The sequence below is a fragment of the Terrapene carolina genome, unplaced genomic scaffold (assembly GCF_002925995.2).
Source record: "Terrapene carolina triunguis isolate 2854851 unplaced genomic scaffold, T_m_triunguis-2.0 Scaffold247, whole genome shotgun sequence".
In the NCBI taxonomy this organism is placed as follows: Eukaryota; Metazoa; Chordata; order Testudines; family Emydidae; genus Terrapene; species Terrapene triunguis.
The window spans coordinates 9,496,899-9,515,353 of NW_020664598.1; the positions used below are offsets into that span (position 1 = coordinate 9,496,899).

At 42.2% G+C, this 18,455-nt stretch overlaps 1 protein-coding gene across 1 annotated transcript; it reads right to left on the reverse strand.

Moving 5' to 3' along the window:
- Positions 1-2,071: 2,071 nt before the first annotated feature.
- HSP90B1 (heat shock protein 90 beta family member 1) lies at positions 2,072-17,954 on the reverse strand. Its single transcript, XM_024198767.3, has 18 exons — positions 17,791-17,954; positions 17,120-17,219; positions 15,596-15,737; positions 15,397-15,513; positions 14,594-14,925; positions 12,699-12,810; positions 11,593-11,706; positions 10,800-10,916; positions 9,173-9,310; positions 9,009-9,086; positions 8,852-8,917; positions 8,139-8,408; positions 7,031-7,276; positions 6,411-6,547; positions 5,420-5,498; positions 5,177-5,332; positions 4,045-4,143; positions 2,072-2,331 (listed from the first exon to the last, which is right to left on the reverse strand). The coding sequence occupies exons 1-18, from the start codon at positions 17,837-17,839 to the stop codon at positions 2,302-2,304; spliced, it is 2,382 nt and encodes a 793-aa protein (XP_024054535.1). The 5' UTR covers positions 17,840-17,954; the 3' UTR covers positions 2,072-2,301.
- Between the last annotated feature and the right edge of the window lie 501 nt (positions 17,955-18,455).

Consider the following 18,455-nt stretch of genomic DNA (forward strand, 5'->3'; position numbering starts at 1 on the left):
GGTGCAGGGAAGAAGGCTGGGTGTTGGGGGGAGGTCAGGGCAGAGGGTGCAGGGCAGAAGGCTGGGTATTGGGGGGAGGTCAGGGCAGAGGGCTGGGTTTTGAGGGGGGGGACTTGAGGTCAAGGCAGAGGGCTGGGGTGTGTGTGGAGGTGCAGGGCAGAAGGCTGGGGTGCTCAGCTCATGGGGGTGCTCCCAGCCCCCTGCCCGTCTTATGGCAGGGGGCTGGGAGGGATATGCTCTGTTCCACCCCATTCCCACCTCTCTCTGCCGCCTCTATGGAGCTGTGTGCATGTTGCTGCTCTTCCCCCTCCCCCTTGCAAGGGCCATCACCAGCAGGGAGAGGGAGGAGGAGGGGCCAGAATGCACCAAGCTGTGGGAAGAAGTGGGGGAGGAGGAAAGCTTGGCTGCTGCAGGAGTGGTGGGCAGGGGACCGGGACACTGCCCCCACTGCTCTCCCCTGCCAGGGCAGGAGCTTGGTCCTGTGGCAGCCAAGCTTCCCTCCCCCTAGCTTCTTCCCCCAGCATGGTGCTTTCTGGCCCCTCCTCCTCCTCCTCTCAGTGGGCAGGCAGCATGCCACTCAAAATCAGCTTGCATGCCATGTGTGCTATAGGTTGCTGACCCCTGACTTAGTGAGGTCAGTGTACATCTTTCACACACAGGTGAGAGTGTCTGCCATGCTGTCTCCCCTCCCTCCATTTATGCTGCTTTGTAAAGTGTGAGGCTACATTAACAATGTGTTAATGTTGAGGGCTCAGCTGTTCTAGTTCATCATTTAGCAGTAAATCATTCCCTGAGAAATATCAAACACTCTGACTTTACCACCTCACCCAAGCTTCACAATCATCATTGCTGTGTACAGTATTAAATTGTTTGTTTAAAACACACACACTAATAAAATTTCTCTGGAACCTAATCCACCTTATTTACATTAATTTCACTTAAAGGTGCATTTTTCAGGAACATAACTACAACATTAAGCAAGGAGTTACTGTACACTTTGAAGTTGGGGTTTAGCACAGTAATCAAGTCAGTCTCCATGGCTTCTTACTTCATCATAGCTCTTCAGAATCTTAAGATTAGTATGAGCAACAGCCCCAACTATATTTGGCCCAACAGGAGTTTTTGGGAGACCTACAGCCCATGTGAATTCTGAACTTAATACATTGTGTAGTAAGGAAGAGACCTATTTTATTTGTATTTGTTAAGTGTTTACCATATGCAGTCAGCAGTTTGAGAAATTACAAAAAGATAAAGGTGCTAAGTCAGTTTAAGTGACCAGAAAAACATTCAACTATTTAAGTTTTACACCAATTCCTCCAGCTCCTGCTGTTTTTGGATAGGAAGACAAAGGTCACGTTCTACTCCCATCCATGCCACCAATTTGCTATGTGGCCTTAGGCAAGCCACCTCCCCTTTCTGGTTCAGCAACCGCACCTGCCTCACTCACAGATATGTTTGAGGATTAGTCTACTTCTTCAAAGTCCAAGACAAGTGTTCCAACTTGTACTTAAGAGCCATAAATGTGGATGGATGGTGCACTAGACTACTGAGCAGATTGTAGAAACAAGTTTAACTTACTCTAACTACTTTAGTCTTTGAACCTCAGTAACTTCTACATCCTACCATTTAGTATGGCAATAGTCTATTCATCTTGTGCAGTAGAGGTGGAAGACATTTATACAATCAATGAACATTTTAATGCAGTTTGCAATTAAAATCATTTGTATTTGCTATACCCAGCCCCCTTTGAAGCAAGCTCTGAAGCTGACCCTTCAAACCCTGAGTGGTAAGATGCTCCAGTGCATTTAGAAGCCTGCTTTGCATTTTCAGCCTTGACAATAAGATGTAGTAGTTCTGTACTTGAAGTGATACTTGTACAGCTTCTCCTAGTCTCCTCACTGCCCAAATGTATGATCTTTAAAGGTTAATCCTACGTCTCTCCACAAGAGAAGTGAATAGTCTCACTTTGACAGCAGAAAAGATATTCCCCACAGCTATTAAACATGGAACAAAGTAGTGCTGGCTTATATGCCAGATGACAGTGACCCTTTAGTGTAGCGTTTACACACAGTGTTTGGGAACATTTTTATTTTGTACACGTGACAAGATTTTACACCAAGAATAGTCAGTTAAATAGTACAAATTTACATTCATGAGGAATGTTTTAAAAAAATGCAACTTAAAAAATCCTCCTCTGCCCATAACCCCCACAACACCCCCCTCAACATTTTACAGTGAAAAACTGAACAATCTAATTCACATTCCCTCCTCACCCCAGACAGGATGCTAGTTGAGTGCAGCTTACAGTTCATCTTTTACATCTGTAGAGTCCTGCAAAGATGAGAGAGAGTTAAGTTTATGGTCTCAAAACAGTTTAAAAAAGAGCAACTTAGAGTCATCTCAATTTATAGATCTTTATATACTGAAAACAATGCCTTCCATGCATTATATGAGGCTTCCAAAGGCCAGTTTCTGCAGTGCCACATTTGCTGCATTTCTCATTTTCACAGCACTTGTAATGCCTGTGACAAAGGATTTTTAGTCCCTTTTAAGAAGGGATTTTGTACCTTTTCACACTCATTTAACAACTGAAAGTGATCTTAAAGATCTGTCAATTGTCTAAGACCACCCTGTCTCTACAGGGGCTCCAGTTGTAAGCTTGTCCAACTGGAGGGGAAGATATGATCTGCTATTTAATCTAGAACAATTAATTTTTAAAAAAGCCTTCCAGGCCCTTTATATCAGAGCAACAAAAAGGGCAAACCCCAACTTCTCCACTGTAGGCCACCTTTGGAATGCAATGACCACTGCGGTCCATCTCTGTTCAGTTTGTAAGTCCCCCCCCTTACCAACACTACCAATGCTGAGAAGTCTACTAGCTTTCTGGTTATGACCGTTGAGATCTTAACAGGAATTCAATAGTGTGGACTAGCAAGCTAAAACAGAATAGAGTTCCCTCCCATAGCATTACTACTTCAGCAGCTCAGAGTAGGTGTGGCAGGTAAATTTAAGCAGCTATGAGTCCAGATACAGGGAGCAGTTCTGTTATAAGTCATTTTTACCCCCTCACTAACCTACTCCTGGGCAAGTACTTCATTAAAAGCAGCCTTAGATTCTTGGGTACAATTAAGCAAAGCACCACCATGCAAACTCCAGCTTTACAGGCAAGAGATACAGGCTATAGGAGCCAACCACTTCAGGTAGGTGACTGAACACCAGGACCAATCTCCACAAGATCAGAACAGATTTATTTAAATAGAAGAGGCCCTCCCCCAACCTAAACTCCTGGGAACCAATAATTTAGTCTGTTTGGTTCAATAACCCTTCCAGCTGGTCCTCAGAATTGGGAATGAAGCAGTAGGGAACTGCAGTACTGAAAGGAGAAGAGTCCCAGAGCATCACAGCTTGTGACTCTCTGCATTAAAATAGTTGCAGACATCTTAAAAAAACTAGGGTTACTTTAAATTCCATTTGTGGGTGTTCAGTAATCAACTTTAACCTTGAAACGTGATCAACTGGAAACATGATCAACTGGAAATACAAACAGTTCCCAGTTTTATTAGAAAGTGTAGCATTCTAATAAAAAAATAACTTATTTCTGACCACAGATTCAGCAAAGTTCAGCCACTAGCTAAATAGTCCATCTCCAACAACAAGTTATACTTCCCAATCTGCTCTTCTGCACTTAAAGAAGTTAGTAGTTTCCTATCTACTAGAATCAGGACAGGCATATACCAAGTGCCTTAGGGAAGTAGTCTTGCCTAAATCCCAGTTTAGATCGAGCCTTAGACTACAAAATGAAGCGATTTATCTCAGTCTCCTTTGACAAGTTCAGCAAGTAGCAGCTTGCTTGATGTCAAAGCATATCGTAAGTCTTTGCTATACAGTGGAGTTCCACAAGTTTTATCTACACTATGCCTCAATGAAGCCATGTTTTGTTTGCTCCATGAAAACAAACTGTTCACTTTGAAATGTTACTTTCATTAGGTTTAGAAAAATCTGAATTAGAGACTGTAGTAATGAAGAGTTATTCTGAGAACTGACCTTCTCTGTTTCGCTCTCATCACCTTCAGCTTCTACTTCTTCCTCCTCATCTTGCTCTACTTCAGCTGTGTCTTCAGGTTCTTCTGGCTCCTCTTCCACCTTAGATAACATGAAATAAAGCTATTTGTTATTCCACCCTCAATAGATCAATTTGCTTATCTGTCTTAATGGTACAGAGGATATATGCAAGATTCAGTTGGAAGTTACTGTATGAACGGAGAATGAATGCGTTTTAGTGAAGCAAGGCAACAGATTTAATCACTTGCTTGATACATCTAGCTATTGGATGTTAAATGAAGTTGTACATAAAATGCAATGAACTGAACTGTTTTGGTATATCTTTTAGTTTTTAAGATTCACTAGAGGTAGTGTAGTCTGGTAGATAGGACTGAAAGTGGCCCAGAGGCTCACCTTTCTGGCCCATTCACCTGCCTTTGCACCACTCAGGTAGCAAGACCTGCCCATATACCCTGATGTGGATTTCTTTAAGTGTGGCAATTCCCCAGTGGGCACATCTAGTATAGCTATCTCCATATAGCCACAAATTTGGGGGAAGACGAGTGTTGAGGTAGAGCATACAAGCACACTGCACTGTCTTCAGCTGGTGCTGAGTCACAAGGGGGGAAAAGTGCCAAAATGACAGAACTAAAGAGCAGCTTTGGAAAGTGGCCAGTAAATCAGAACTGGGTCATTAATGACCCACCTTTGTGTGCAGAGAAGCTGGATATACTGCAAGTTGATCTAGATACTATTAACTAGGTCCCCAAACTGTTACTTGGAAAACATCTACACAGTATTTGAGTGATCTTTCCAAGCCCAGGTTGACAGACTTGGGCTTGTGCTCTAAAAACAGCTGTATAGCCCCAACTTCAAAGCACCGTCTAACTTCACTCTGTAGCTTATACAGCCTTTTTTTTTAAAAAAAACTAGCTGAAGCCCTGCTGGCCCAGGTCTATTGACCTGGGCCAGGAACACTCACTCCAGAATGCTGTGTAGACATACGCATATTCCCCATACATGCACACACCCCTTAAGTTGTCTTAAGTGGAAGTTTTGATTTTATTTTTTTAAAGTGCTTTGAAAATTAAGACCACTGAGCATCAAACATTACCCAAAAGTGAAGGAAGCTCACCTTTGCATCAAGGTCAATGTTTAAACTTAAACGAAGCATTCTTTCTATTCTCTCTCCATATTCCTTCGTGTCTGGTAACATATAGCCTGATCTTATGGTCGCTGTTTCGAACAGAACTACTGCAAGATCTGCAACAGTTTTATCATCTTCATTTTCCTGATTTGGAAAATTAAGGAAGAGCCATTAATCAGGGTTCAATGCAGCCAAACAGTTAATATATCTCTGCTTTGTAACGTCTTTTACCTTGATGCGTCTGAGCATGTCCTTGATCAGCGGATGTCTAGGGTTAATTTCAAAGGTCTTCTTCTGACTAGCATAGTAACTACAAGAAGAAAATTACATTAGTAGCTAGCTTTTTAAAAACCAGTAGTACCACTTTAGTTTGCCCTCTAATGTTTAAGGCTTGGCTTACTTCAGAATAGTACATAAGTTCAAGTTCTGGAAGACAACTAAGGTGCAGAAAGTCAGCTTTACATGTAATACTTAGTTTACACTGCTGTTCTGCTCTTTGATATGTGCAGATGCTTATCAATTCATTCGGTTATGCTTCAGTAGCATCAGTTTGTGAAGCTACAAGAGGATTACAAACCAATAAACACTTTCAATGCTTAGACACTAGATGGATTCAGTTAAGAGTTTGTTGTAGGCTTCCCTTTCTAAAACAGTTTAATGTAACACTGTTGGATGCATTTATAAGTATTTTCTGAATAACCTACAGTCACCACTGTTGTGACAGACCACCTATTTACACTATTACTCCAATGCACAGAAAGTTCTGATTTGTCAAACAATTTAAACACTTAAGGTATTCAAGACAGGTTAACTTAAAGATTAGGCCTGAGTTTTCAGAATCTGATCAGCTTGCTTTTACCATTAGTAAAAACCTATCTGGTCTAGAGCCTTACTATTGTTAACACTGCAGGGGAATGTCTGCATACAAAAGACTTACACTGAAACTTTCATTGTATGTATATATACACTGACATGATTTTGTAGTTTGGGCTATTAACTATGTGACTGGACGCCTTTAAATCAAGTCCTGTAAATATGTATAAAATTCAGTGATGATTGTATACTTAAGTCCTTGTGAGATGAAAAATAGTTAAATGAGGATTATTTCTCTTATAGGTCCATCATCAATATGGAGCACTGTTAGGCAAGTCATAAATGCATACTAACTGTGGCTCATATTTGTGGTGTTGGTAGACCATGATATACAGGTATGAAAGCTTACTTTGTGGAGATATCTTTCCCAGTCTGGTATGCCTGAGCCTTCATAATTCTTTCCATGTTGCCAGACCATCCGTACTGACTAGCCACCAGTGCACATGGAGACTGAGTTAAGCGTTGAGACAACACCGCTTTTTCAATCTAGGGGAAAAAAAAAAAAGTAGAGATTGAGGGAACCTCTAACGAACAAGAGAAGTGTTTACCTATTTCATTATCTCTTCATTACTGCAATAATTCGAGAGATCAAATTTGCAGTTCTCATCTTTGAGATCAAGTTAGTTTTTACTAAAGTCTGTAAAATTCAAATACAGTCCTATAATGTGTTATAAATACTTATGAGGTGGCTTTGAGAGCTTTTCATTGGAAATCAGAGTCCTAATATCCCATTAGTATTTTTGTCTTCTAAAAGCCATTGAGAGGTGAGCAAAGTGCTTTTTAGAAAGTTATGTACATTCATATAGAAATGAAGTTTATGTCCCCAGGGGGACAAATAAATGAAATGAAGTCTACTGCAAGGATGAGGGTGTAAAATTAAAAATTAAAGGATTGTGTCTGTGTCTGTGTGTGCACGCACACACAAAAGACAGATGCAAAATAATGCTCCTGCGAACATAGTATTTGTACCTTGTCCTTTAACGCCTTGTCTTTCATCCAGGTTACGAGTGGCTCAAATTCTTTTTCCAAAGCTTCCCGACTCTCCTTGGATTTGTCACTTTCATCAAATTTCACTCCTTCCTTAGCAACATTCTGGAATCTCTTGCCATCAAATTCTGGCAGAGCTTGAATGCAGTATTCATCTACAGGTTCAGTCAAATAGATCACTTCATAACCCTTTTTCAGAAGACCTTCAACAAATGGTGAAGATTCAGCCTACAAAGACAAATTAATTAGAAACAATTTTAATATTGCTTGACACTAAATTATTGAATTCCATTGCTGTATAATTCAGCCAGCTAACTGCTGGGGGCTTGGAACCAGGGTGGACTGGCAGCTGTCCCCATCAGCTCCCTACTCTCCTAAGTTCCCTGTGGGGCAGCTGCCCAGCAGGCTATCAATTGCTGGCAGTTCAGCTGTCCCTCCCTCCACTGCCATGTGCTGTTCCTGCCCTCTGCCTTAGAGCTGCTCCTGGGAGCCTCCTGCTTGCTGTGCAGGAGGGGGGGGCTAATGTCAGGGTGTCCCTCTCCGCCCTGCTCACCCCTTCTCCATATAGAGCAGGGTGGGGACAGGACAGAGAGCTTGCTGTTGCTGGCCACAGCTGCAGTCTCAACTGCCTGATCTACTTAAAAAGGCAATGTACTTAGAGTGATGTCAGCATACTTAAAGGGGCAATGTGCATCTCCCCCCCACACACAGGGCATGTGTCTCCCCTCCCTCCATTGGTGCTGCCTTGTTGTTAATGTAGCCTCACACTATGTGTTAACCCTTGAGGGCTCAGACGAATACTAGGTCATTTAGCAGTAACGCATTCCCTGGGAAACTTCACCACCTCAACCAAGCTTCACAATCATTGCTGTGTACAGTATTAAGTTGTTTGTTTAGATCAATCTCATATATAGTTTTGTCTGGTGAAAAAAAATTTCCCTGGAACCTAACCCCCCCCCCCCCATTTACATTAATTCTTATGGGGAAATTGGATTTGCTTATCATTGTTTTGCTTAAAGTTGCATTTTTCAGGAACATAACTACAATGTTAAGCGAGGAGTTACTGTATAACAAAGATTTTTATTCTTACCTCTTTTCTGTTGGACCCCGCCATGAAATAGATTTTGTCTTGTTTCTCCTTCATTCTCTCCACATACTGGTCCAGACTAGTAGTGTTACTTTCATGATGAGATGATTGGAAACGAAGAAGTTTAGCTAGACGGGTACGGTTGGAATGATCCTCAATCACTCCAAGTTTTATGTTAGTACCAAATTCTTTCCAAAATGTATCATTGTATTTTTCTTCAGCAATCTTCTTGATCATGTCAAGAGTTTTACGAACCAGCTTCTTCCTAATAACCTAAGCATTCCAGAGACAAAATAGCAAGTTCACCCACACTGTTACATAAACAGTGAGAACAACCAATCTACAAAGAATGCTCCAACAGACAATCTGTCAAGTACTCCCTCGGTTCTCACATTACTCTTCTGTAGCCATCTCCTTTTCATTTTCTTCCAATGAAGATCTAATAAACTGAATTTGCAGCAAGAGTTTTCATGAATCATTCCACTTTGTATCTTCACTTTTAATTAAGTGAAATCAAGTTAAGCTTGATGTCTTGCTTTTTTACTTTATTCCTAATTTAGATACAATAGGGCTAGAAAGAATCTAGGCTAACTATGGCTAGTAGGGTATTTTGTGTTTCCCCATACTTGCTACAATCCTGTTACTTAACCAGGGAAGTAGATTTATCCACTCCTTGTGGTTAAGTAGCTTGTTAAATTATGTCTAAATAACAATACCTTTAGCAATTTATGCTGCTGGAGGGTTTCACGGGATACATTCAGAGGAAGATCATCAGAGTCCACCTAATTGGGGGGAGGGGGAAAAAAGGTGAATTTATGAAGTAGAAGCAACAGTAACTTAAGCCAACTCAGTTAAAAACTTCAAGATACTTACAACACCCTTGACAAAATTAAGATATTTAGGCATCATGTCATGGAAGTCATCAGTGATGAACACTCTCCGGACATACAACTGCATGATTAAAAAAAATAAAAGAATTAGGAATGTTTGAAGGATGTTTAAGTTTATTCCAGCTTTTGGCATACTTATGTTTTTACCTTAATGTAATCACTCTTTTTGGATCCATATTCATCAAATAAGCCCCGTGGAGCTGTGGTGGGAATAAACAAGATAGACTTGAATGTTACTTCTCCTTCAGCAGTGAAGTGAATATAAGCCATAGGATCATCGTGTTCCTGTGGAAGGAAAGTTACTATTTAGTCAAGCTCTGGAAAGAAACACTGAGAAAGCTATTCTTGTGAGTTTGCACTTGTGGAAGGAACAGCTGGATCAGTGATCTAGAAATAATTCATGGGATAACTAAGTGCTGGTAACCTGTGCATAACTACCACTGATTTATTTATCCTTTAGAAAGAAAATTTTATTTAACATCTTCCTTTCATTCTAGATTGCCAACTAAATATTGAGACCGAAGTCTTAAACCCCAAGGTTATGGTAGTTTACTTCCATGTTAAATAGCATGTAAACTATAGTTCACTAATACATTAGTGAGCAGCCTGGTTCTACCAAAAATGAGGAAAGATAATTGAAATTGAAAAATTAAGCAATATACTAGTGTACAGTAATAAGAGCCATTACACAACCACTAACATTATCACTGGTATTTGCAAGGGGATGACGAAAGTAGGAGGTCTAATTTGCAAAGATTAATTCTGCACCATCATGCAATGCAGAATTAATGTTCCCTGCAGAATTCCCCCCGAATTTGATTTCCACCAAGATGCTTCTCTTCCAGTTGTGTTTCAAATAGATTAGTTAGGTGTACACAATGTCTTTGCGTGCACATGACCTTAGTGGCACCACCCTCCATCTTATATTCCTTGCCAGCCTGAATCCACATCCCCTCTGCGTCCATCACTAAATCCCTACCCAGCACTCCTACCATACCTGGCATGGGGGCATCACTTCTGCAGATGAAAGGGAGTTGGCTGGCAAGCCATGTGCATGACTGAACACACAAACCCCTGTGTGCACACACTCACTGACTATCCTGGGTCTCCCTTCCCCATGCTGGCACCTGCTATCTTACAACTACTGCTAACTCACCAACCCTCCCATCCCACTACGATGGCGTGACCCCAAAAAACATACTATACACATGGAAGCTTGAACTTGAGACTAGACATGACAGACACACAAAGCAGTCCTTAAGGACACTATTGCCCTCTTAGGCCAGGTCATTACAATACTCTTGTATAATGACTGTTTAAAAGAAATATTTAATTTCACTGAAACAGAACTGTCAAAGATGCATAGGTTTCTAGGCATATTAATAAAGAACTTTATTTCTCAAAAAACATTTCCTGAATCTGTTGTCTATTGTTACAGGCATACTTGCTGACCAGTATTTTGAAATAAATTGCCAAAATAAATTGAAAATGGCATGACTAAAAATAACACAATATAGACAAAATGTACAATATATTTTAAAATTGTGCAGAAATTAATATTTTGGTGCAGCATTTGCCCAAAAGTAAGAGATCATACCAACTATCCTCCCCACTACTTCTCTCACATTCCCTTCCCCATCCCCCTCAATCAGAACAAGGACCTTTACTAAAGGTAAGTTTAGTGGTAGGTTTAAGGGTCTGGCCTTCCACATTGTCACCTCCCATACATTGCTTTAGACTGAGATTGTACTGTACCAGAAGCGTACTATATTACCTTAGAAAATGATTTGTAAAAAGCTTTGTATTCATCTTCTTCGACCTCCTTAGATGGTCTCTGCCAAATTGGCTTGATATCATTCATAAGCTCCCAATCCCAGACAGTTTTTTCAACCTGTGCATAAAAAAACAAAAACCAATTCTACATTGTTCAACTCTTTTGCACATGCCTGAGATTGCTGCTATTGATGTATAAGTTATGGAAGAAAGTCACTGCTTCACTGAGGCATCTCAAATTAAAAAGTTTACTTCTGTATTGTCAACCTTTGTAGTGTTCCGCCTGCAGAGTATTATTTCACCAAGTACTCAGTAGTGTACTAGGAGCACAGAGTTTGCATTTGGTAGAGTTTGCATTATCTAGTGGCTAGCTGTTGATAAACTCTAACAGCTCAAGACTCTTGATCTGCCCTCAGAAGCTTACTTGCAAATATAAGAAATACATTACAGTACACCTAGCCCTGGTCTCAAAGCCTCTTGTAGAGAAATCCTGATGGAACTACCATTCACAAGGTACTACCAGTATTTCTGAACAGGAAGACATTGTCTGCTGTTTTGGCAATTGTGTAATATTGTGTATTAGAATTTTATTTTACTGTCTTGCTAATAGCAGATTTCTACTAACCCCATACAGATGGTAAACTTACTAGAAGGCACCATTGTTGCTAAAAATATATCATTCACATCTGGAAGATAAAGGAACATGGGACTGTAAACCAAGTTGTCTAGTGCTTTGAAGTGTATTAACGCCTCCCCCCCCAAAAAGCAAAAAACACAACCCCCCCACCCCCCACCTTTTTAGTTTTGGGCTTTTTCTCCTCTTCCTCCTCCTCAACAGCAGCTTCATCATCGGTTTCCTCTTTTTCTTTTTCTTCCTCCTCTTCAATGGGCTCTTCTACAGTCTCAGTCTGTGGAAACACTTAGCTGTAAGTCTACTTTGCTTCAGAAGGACCTGGTCAAACAGCCTTTCCTTGGTTGGCACACTCATGAAACAATGACTTATGATTGATAGTTAAGGGGCTTAGAGTTTCAAATCTAGTCACCATTTGACTACAAAAAGCTGTTATTTTAAATGAATGAGTAACTCTAGAACAGGTCAACTGCCATGCTTTAAGATAAACCCTGTAGCATTCTGATTATTAGTAGTATGTAATAATTCACTCTGAATAGCAACAGATGTGAGTGGGGCTGCAGCAGAAACAAGCTTACCTAAGTTGATTTTCAACCACTAGTCTGAATTTTGTACTAACACTAAAGACTAAACAGAGGCATACACAACATCAGAATGTGAACCTCCAGTGAGGCCCCAAAACAATACCCTGGTGAGAAGCCCCAGAAACTACAGGCAGCAGGTACTTATTTCCACCATGATGCATTCTCTGCTTGAGGCTTCCACCTTTTGGTTTTGCTTCTTGCTATTAGATATGCAGGGCCACCCTGTAGCTTCTTGAAAGAAGTAGCAGCAGTTATTTCTCCCCCCTCCCCCCAGTTGTGGAGGTGGAGGGATAGGTCCCTGACTTATCCCTTCACCTGTCTCTTGAGTCATCTTCATATGGATTCCAATTTCCTCAGCTACTGCTCAGCTTTTACAAGTAGTGTGAAGTTGCCATAAGTTCTCCCATTCCCCAGGTTTGAAGAGCAGTGAAGCTGACCAGCATCTTGTCAGTTCTGCTGCTTTGGAAAAGTCTATTTGGAGAAACACTACCAGCCAAACAAGAACCAATAGTTTGAAACCATGAGGATAAGTGCTTTCATAGAATGCTTAAACGCTGTAGAACAGCCAGCTCAGGAAATTTTGTGATGAACGAGGGCCCCCTATTGGGAAATGGATTTTTCAAGCCTTTAAAACTTGTGCTGTATATAGAATGACTGTAATTAGTTAAGAGTTAGAGCTATTTACCTTGCTGCTCCACACATATATGGGGAAGTTAATGAACTGTGAATATTTCTTGACTAGATTTTTAATTGTATCCAGCTCAAGATAGTCAGATGCCTCCTCCTTCAAGACAAGGCTGAAGAAGACAGTACAAGCATTAGACAAGCTAGTATTTCAATGCAGTTTTACTTATTTGAATCTATTCATAAGTATTTTGAAAAAATATAGTGCATCAGAACACAAATAGTGGACAGCCTTGGGAAAGTTCCAACAAAATTGGGACCGTCTACTCTGCTCCTTTGCTGTCCTGTCCTTTTCCAGAGGAAAAGCAGTACCATTACAGCTGTTCCGATTATGGAAGCCCAACAAAGCAGACCACAACAGGTTTAGAAAACTGCACTTAAAGACAAATCAGATTAGTACAATCTAAATCATTGTTTGAAACCAATTCTACATCATTTACTAGACACCAAGCCAGTCCCAGAGTATAACTGAAATTGGCTGCTCAGAGGGATTTTTATTTTCAGGTAGTTTGGCCTCATTTAAGAGGAACTACTACATTTAGCACTGGTTTCATTTTTTTCCCATCACATTAAGTTGTGGAAAGTCTTCCTAGCAGTACATGCAACTCAAGCCATCAGGACTAGAAAGGGGTTTCTCTTAGTGAAATCTGAAATGTACTAAGTGAACAGCAAAAAAGGTAGAGACATTAATCATGCAGTTCCAATTTTTATAAGTCAGTAGCAGACAAATTTAAGATTTAACTTGTCTACAGCACTTGAAGTTAATGGAAAGTTTGAAAAAAACTGAGAATGGCATGTTTCTCTTTGTGGTCCTTGCTACTCAAGTTTGATAAGCCTCAGATAGGAAAAACAAGCCAACTGCATTAGCAGAAAGGACAGCCAACACAGTAGCCAGTTATGTCAGAGTAGTACAAGTTCAGAGATCAGCTCTGAAGGGATCATTTGTTATTCTCTACACTGTGCATTAACCTATATTAGAGCTTACCACAAAGTTTTGTCAATGTGGCCCACAGAAATTGACTGCAGCTATTAAAGTATTTAAGTTTGCAGGCAGTTCATTTGTTTCTTCCAGTCCACTCTACTCCATCATTAAGTCCACTTAAGAAAAAACACTAGCAGTTTAGCTAGAGTACTGAAGTATGTACTTTTTCAGGTAATGTAGCTGAACTAAAACAAATTCCAACTTTGTAAAACTAGAAATCAAGCATACCTGTTAATATCTTATCACATCCTTAACCTATGCAAGAAAGTGAAAAATTGGCAAAAAACCTGAACACCTTTAGTCAGTAGTTATTTTCAAGTCCCTATACCACGGCTTTGATTCAGGAAGTCATTCCTATTCAGGAAAAAGCACTTATTCCAGGCTAAGGACACTATAAATGAAGAGTTGCATGCACAGGATTCATAGTTAGTGTCCTACCACATTCACGGCCATGAAGTCTGCTCTTGTGTGCTTTTACCCTATATACTATACTGATTTCACAGGGGAGACCCAAGTTTCTCAACAAGGAGTTGCAAGGTTATTTTAGCAGGGGGAATCATGGTATTGCCACCCTTACTTCTGCACTGCCTTCAAAGCTGGGCTCCCGGCCAGCAGCCGCTGCTCTCCAGCTGCCCAGCTCTGGTACTGCTACCCTCCTACAGTAACTTTGCAACCTCCCCACAACTCCTTGTTGAATCAGGAGCCCTACAATTACAACAATGACATTTCAGATTTAAATAGCTGAAATCATAAAGTTTATGATTTTAAAAATCCTATGACTGTGAAATTGACCAAAATGGACCATGAATTTGGTAGGGCCCTATTCATAATGCAGAGAACAGATAACATGCTAATGAGCAAGGTATACATCAACAGTTTAATAAGCTTTTTTGGGGATCAACTGCAATACTTACGTTACGGTGGTGCCTCTGCCTAAGGAGTTTCCTCTGGGGTCATCAATCACTGAGAATTCATTTGAATCAGATTCCCAAATGTGTTGAGTATCATTGTTGTGCTTTGATGTGACAATAACTCTGTCTGCTACAAGGAAGGCAGAATAGAAGCCAACACCAAACTGGCCAATCAACTCAGATGTTGACTGACTATCTTCTGGCATTTCAGTAATCTTGTTTAAGAATTCACTTGTACCAGACTTGGCAATGGTACCCAAGTTTTTAATTAATTCTTCCTTGGTCATGCCAATACCTGTGTCTGTAACATGAAGCATGTTCTTCTCTTTATCGCACTAGAAAATGAATGAGGTAAATTCAGTTATATGTCACTTGAAGACAGCATGCATTGCATCTTGTTAAAATTGAAAGTTACAGGTGAGATGTTACAGAAACTGAAGATTCTTCATGAAGAAAGTCTGCTATGCAAAAGTCTGGCCAGAGTATGGATTCACATTAATGCAATAAGGGAAGACACTCTTGCTGAAGCAATGCAGTGGTTCAGCCACTCTCCACAGAAAGACGAACACTTCAGAGGCAGCCATAAATGCTTGCTACAACACTAAGACAAGGCATTTGAGGATTTTATGGTCAAACCAACGGTAGGGTACCAAGGTTTTAGTCTAAGTTTACAGACTGGGATAGGCAGAATGTTAAATACAAATTTGAGGCTTGGGCAAGGAAAAGTGAAAAAGTATTTTCCAATGGAGGGGCGTGGGGTGGGTGGAAGAATCAGCAGATTACTGTTAGTAGCTAGCAGCTCTTACCTTTATTTTAATAGTGAGTTCTTCATTACCAGCAAGGGCATTTTCATCAGTCAGTGATAATAGCCTTATCTTATCTAGAGCATCAGAAGCATTTGAAATCAATTCTCTCAGGAAAATCTGAAAATGAAATGTATAGGGATGATAAACTTTATGCTAGAACTATACATGTTGACATGGTCTAGATAAACATACTGCTTACCTCCTTGTTTTTGTATAAAGAATTGATAATGAGTTTCATCATTCTGTTAACTTCAGCTTGGAATGCAAACTTCTCAGATTTTTCTCTGATTTCTTTTATCTGGGACGCATTTAAGCCATCTAATTGAATAGCTTCCTCCTCTCTGTGGAGACAAAGTTAGATCTTTTATTAGGCCTTATTCAGTTAATATGTAGTTAGTCCAGTGGCAGGAACAAGTGAATTTGTGGTTATAGCAACAGACAGATCTTAGGTTACTATGACATTCCACAATCCATGACATCAGGATGACAGTTTAGAACTGCAAGATTTGATTTTGACTATGGAATACTAAGTGTGAAAACTACTGGGAAAGTCTGATAACAGGTGAGTGCACTAGATGTTTTAAAAGCTGGACCTCTCTACTATTCAGCAAAAATCCTACCACAGTCCCTGGTCTAAAGGCTCCACTCTGAAGTTACAATATACAATAACCTCTATGCTACAGAAGGGAAGGCATACAACTGAGTTATTTTATAACAGTAGAGAGGTTATTTCAAGTGTACTGCACGTGTTTGCCACAAGCCAGTGTACTTGTACTGATGACCCCTTTTACACTGCAAGTGCAACTCCCCCCCCTTATAAATTAAAAACGCTTGTTTGTATATTTTACACCATTATAAATGCTGGAGGCAAAGCGGTGTCTGGGGTGGAGGCTGACAGCTCGTGACCCCCATGTAATAACCTCGTGACCACCTGTGGGGTCCCGACCCTCCGTTTGAGAACCCCTGCCCTATGGAGTATCAGCAAAAAGAAGGAAGCTGACTGGTACCAAAGGAAGTAAATACAGATGTCAATCTGTGTGACTTCAAACATGTAACAAGGCAATCTGGTTACCATTTCACTCAGCTATGATGTTTTACTTACCATTTATCTGCTTTTAAGGGGAGTTAATATAAAACCACAAAACATAGGCAATTTGCTTTTTTAAAGAAAGTAAAGGGACTGAAGAGTCCAGAGCTCGTTTCCCTGAAACAGTGGCTCTCTACCTTTCCAGACTACTGTACCCCTTTTCAGGAGTCTGATTTGTCTTGCATTCCTCCAGCTTTCACCTCACTTAAAAATTAATTGCTTACAAAAAAATCAGACATTGAAAGACAAAAGTGTCACAGCCACTATTACTGAAAAATTGCTCACCATATAATTATAAAATAAATCAATTGGAATATAAATATTGTACTTGGATTTCAGTGTATAGTATCTGGAGTCATTGTATGAAATTTTAGTTTGTATGGACGTTGCTGAGGCTTTTTATGTAGCCTGTTGTAAAACTGGGCAAATAGCTAGGTGATTCGATGTACCCCCTGTACCTCTGTTTACCCCCAAGGGTACATGTACCTCTGGTTGAGAGCCACTGCCCTGAAAGACTCTACATTAGAAACACAAACCTCTCCCCCATCACAATACTGACGCCTTGGCCAGCGAGAAGGAGGAGGCAGTCACCAGCACGTGGAGTTCACAGCTCTTTCCAGCATTATAGGTACAAACCTCTGAACAACTTCGTCATCGGTCCGAGAGCCCTCCCGGCTTTTACCCAGGTCATCTTCTACTGTGCCGTCCACGTCCAGCTCCTCCGCTCTAGCCGATGCTGGGGGAAGAGGCAGGGGGCGTTAGAGAACTGACCCACCGCGCGGAGCCACCTCCCCCCCTCCGGGGGGCCTTCCGCGCCGCGCCCTGCGAAGGAGGCGCCTGTCAGGACCCCGCCGCGGGCGACACGGGGAGGGAGGAGGGAAGGTTTCCGAGCTGCAGGCCCCAGCGCCATGACGGGTCGGGCAGTGCGGGGAGCTCCGGCCAGCGCGCCCTGGAAGGGGAACCCCCCCGTGATAACGCCGCTGCGGGAGGCGGCCCCGCCCCCACCACGGGCGCAGCGCGAGGCAGCGCCTCGAGGATCAGGCCCCGGCCCCTGAGGGAAAGAGCCAGCGCGGACCCCGCCAGCCTCCAGGGAGGCTGAGCCGGACTCCGAGCGGTTCTCCCCGCTCGCCCCAGAGCAGATCCCCTCCCCTTCCCCGGGCTCAAACAGCCCCGCGCCCCTACTCCCGAGGGTCCCGGCCCCGCCCTCTTATTCACCGGGCGGAGGCCGCGCAGGCCCAGGCCACCTGCCCCAACCGCTCCTCGCCAGAAGCTTCTAGAACCCGCGGGCGGGCGGGCGAGCGACTCACAGGCTAGCACCAGGACACACAGAAGAGCGAGTCCCCACAGCGGCTTCATGGCGGTGTCAGTGCGGACCCAGGAGAAAACAAGCGAGCCCCTGTCCCGCGACTCGAGCTCAACGGAACGGCGCTATCGCTGAATCGTCCAAACCACCAGCCAGGTGAGCCCGCCTCCCCCCAGCCTTATCACTGTCCGGCACGCGGGGCGGGGAAAGGCGCTCAGCAAGCCACCAATCAGAGCGCACCACGCCAAACACAGAGCCAATGAAGAGCCCCGAGGGGTGGGGCGGAGTCCGGTCCTTGCCAATCAGAGCCTTCCATGTGCGGCTTCCTGCGGCCAGAGCGTGGCTGCCTCTGATTGGTCATTGGTAGGAAGAGTCGGCCAATCATTTTTAATAGCTAGTTTAATCTGCCTGCTTTTATTTATTTATTTAAATTACATACTCGGAAATGTTTGACTCCGCGGCCATGTGACTTACCCACGAGTGAGATCCGTGTCTAAAGCGATAAAAGTCTCCACATGGCCGGATCAATCCAAACCATTTCCGGGGCGCCCAGAATGTTTGCCCAGAGACAGTTACTACGGCAACGTTTACTTCCGGCAGGTACAAGCCGCTACAGAGGAGTGGGTGAGAAGTGAGTGACGGAGGCCAATCCGATCTCCGGAATCGCGC

Excerpts from the sequence above, each read along its gene's own strand:
- HSP90B1 (XM_024198767.3), bottom strand. The coding sequence starts at position 17,839 with ATGAAGCCGCTGTGGGGACTCGCTCTTCTGTGTGTCCTGGTGCTAGCC. Across the intron at positions 11,707-12,698 it reads TATATGTGTGGAGCAGCAAG|ACTGAGACTGTAGAAGAGCC; the intron begins GTAAATAGCTCT and ends GTGTTTCCACAG. Across the intron at positions 5,499-6,410 it reads GGGAAAGATATCTCCACAAA|TTACTATGCTAGTCAGAAGA; the intron begins GTAAGCTTTCAT and ends TTCTTCTTGTAG.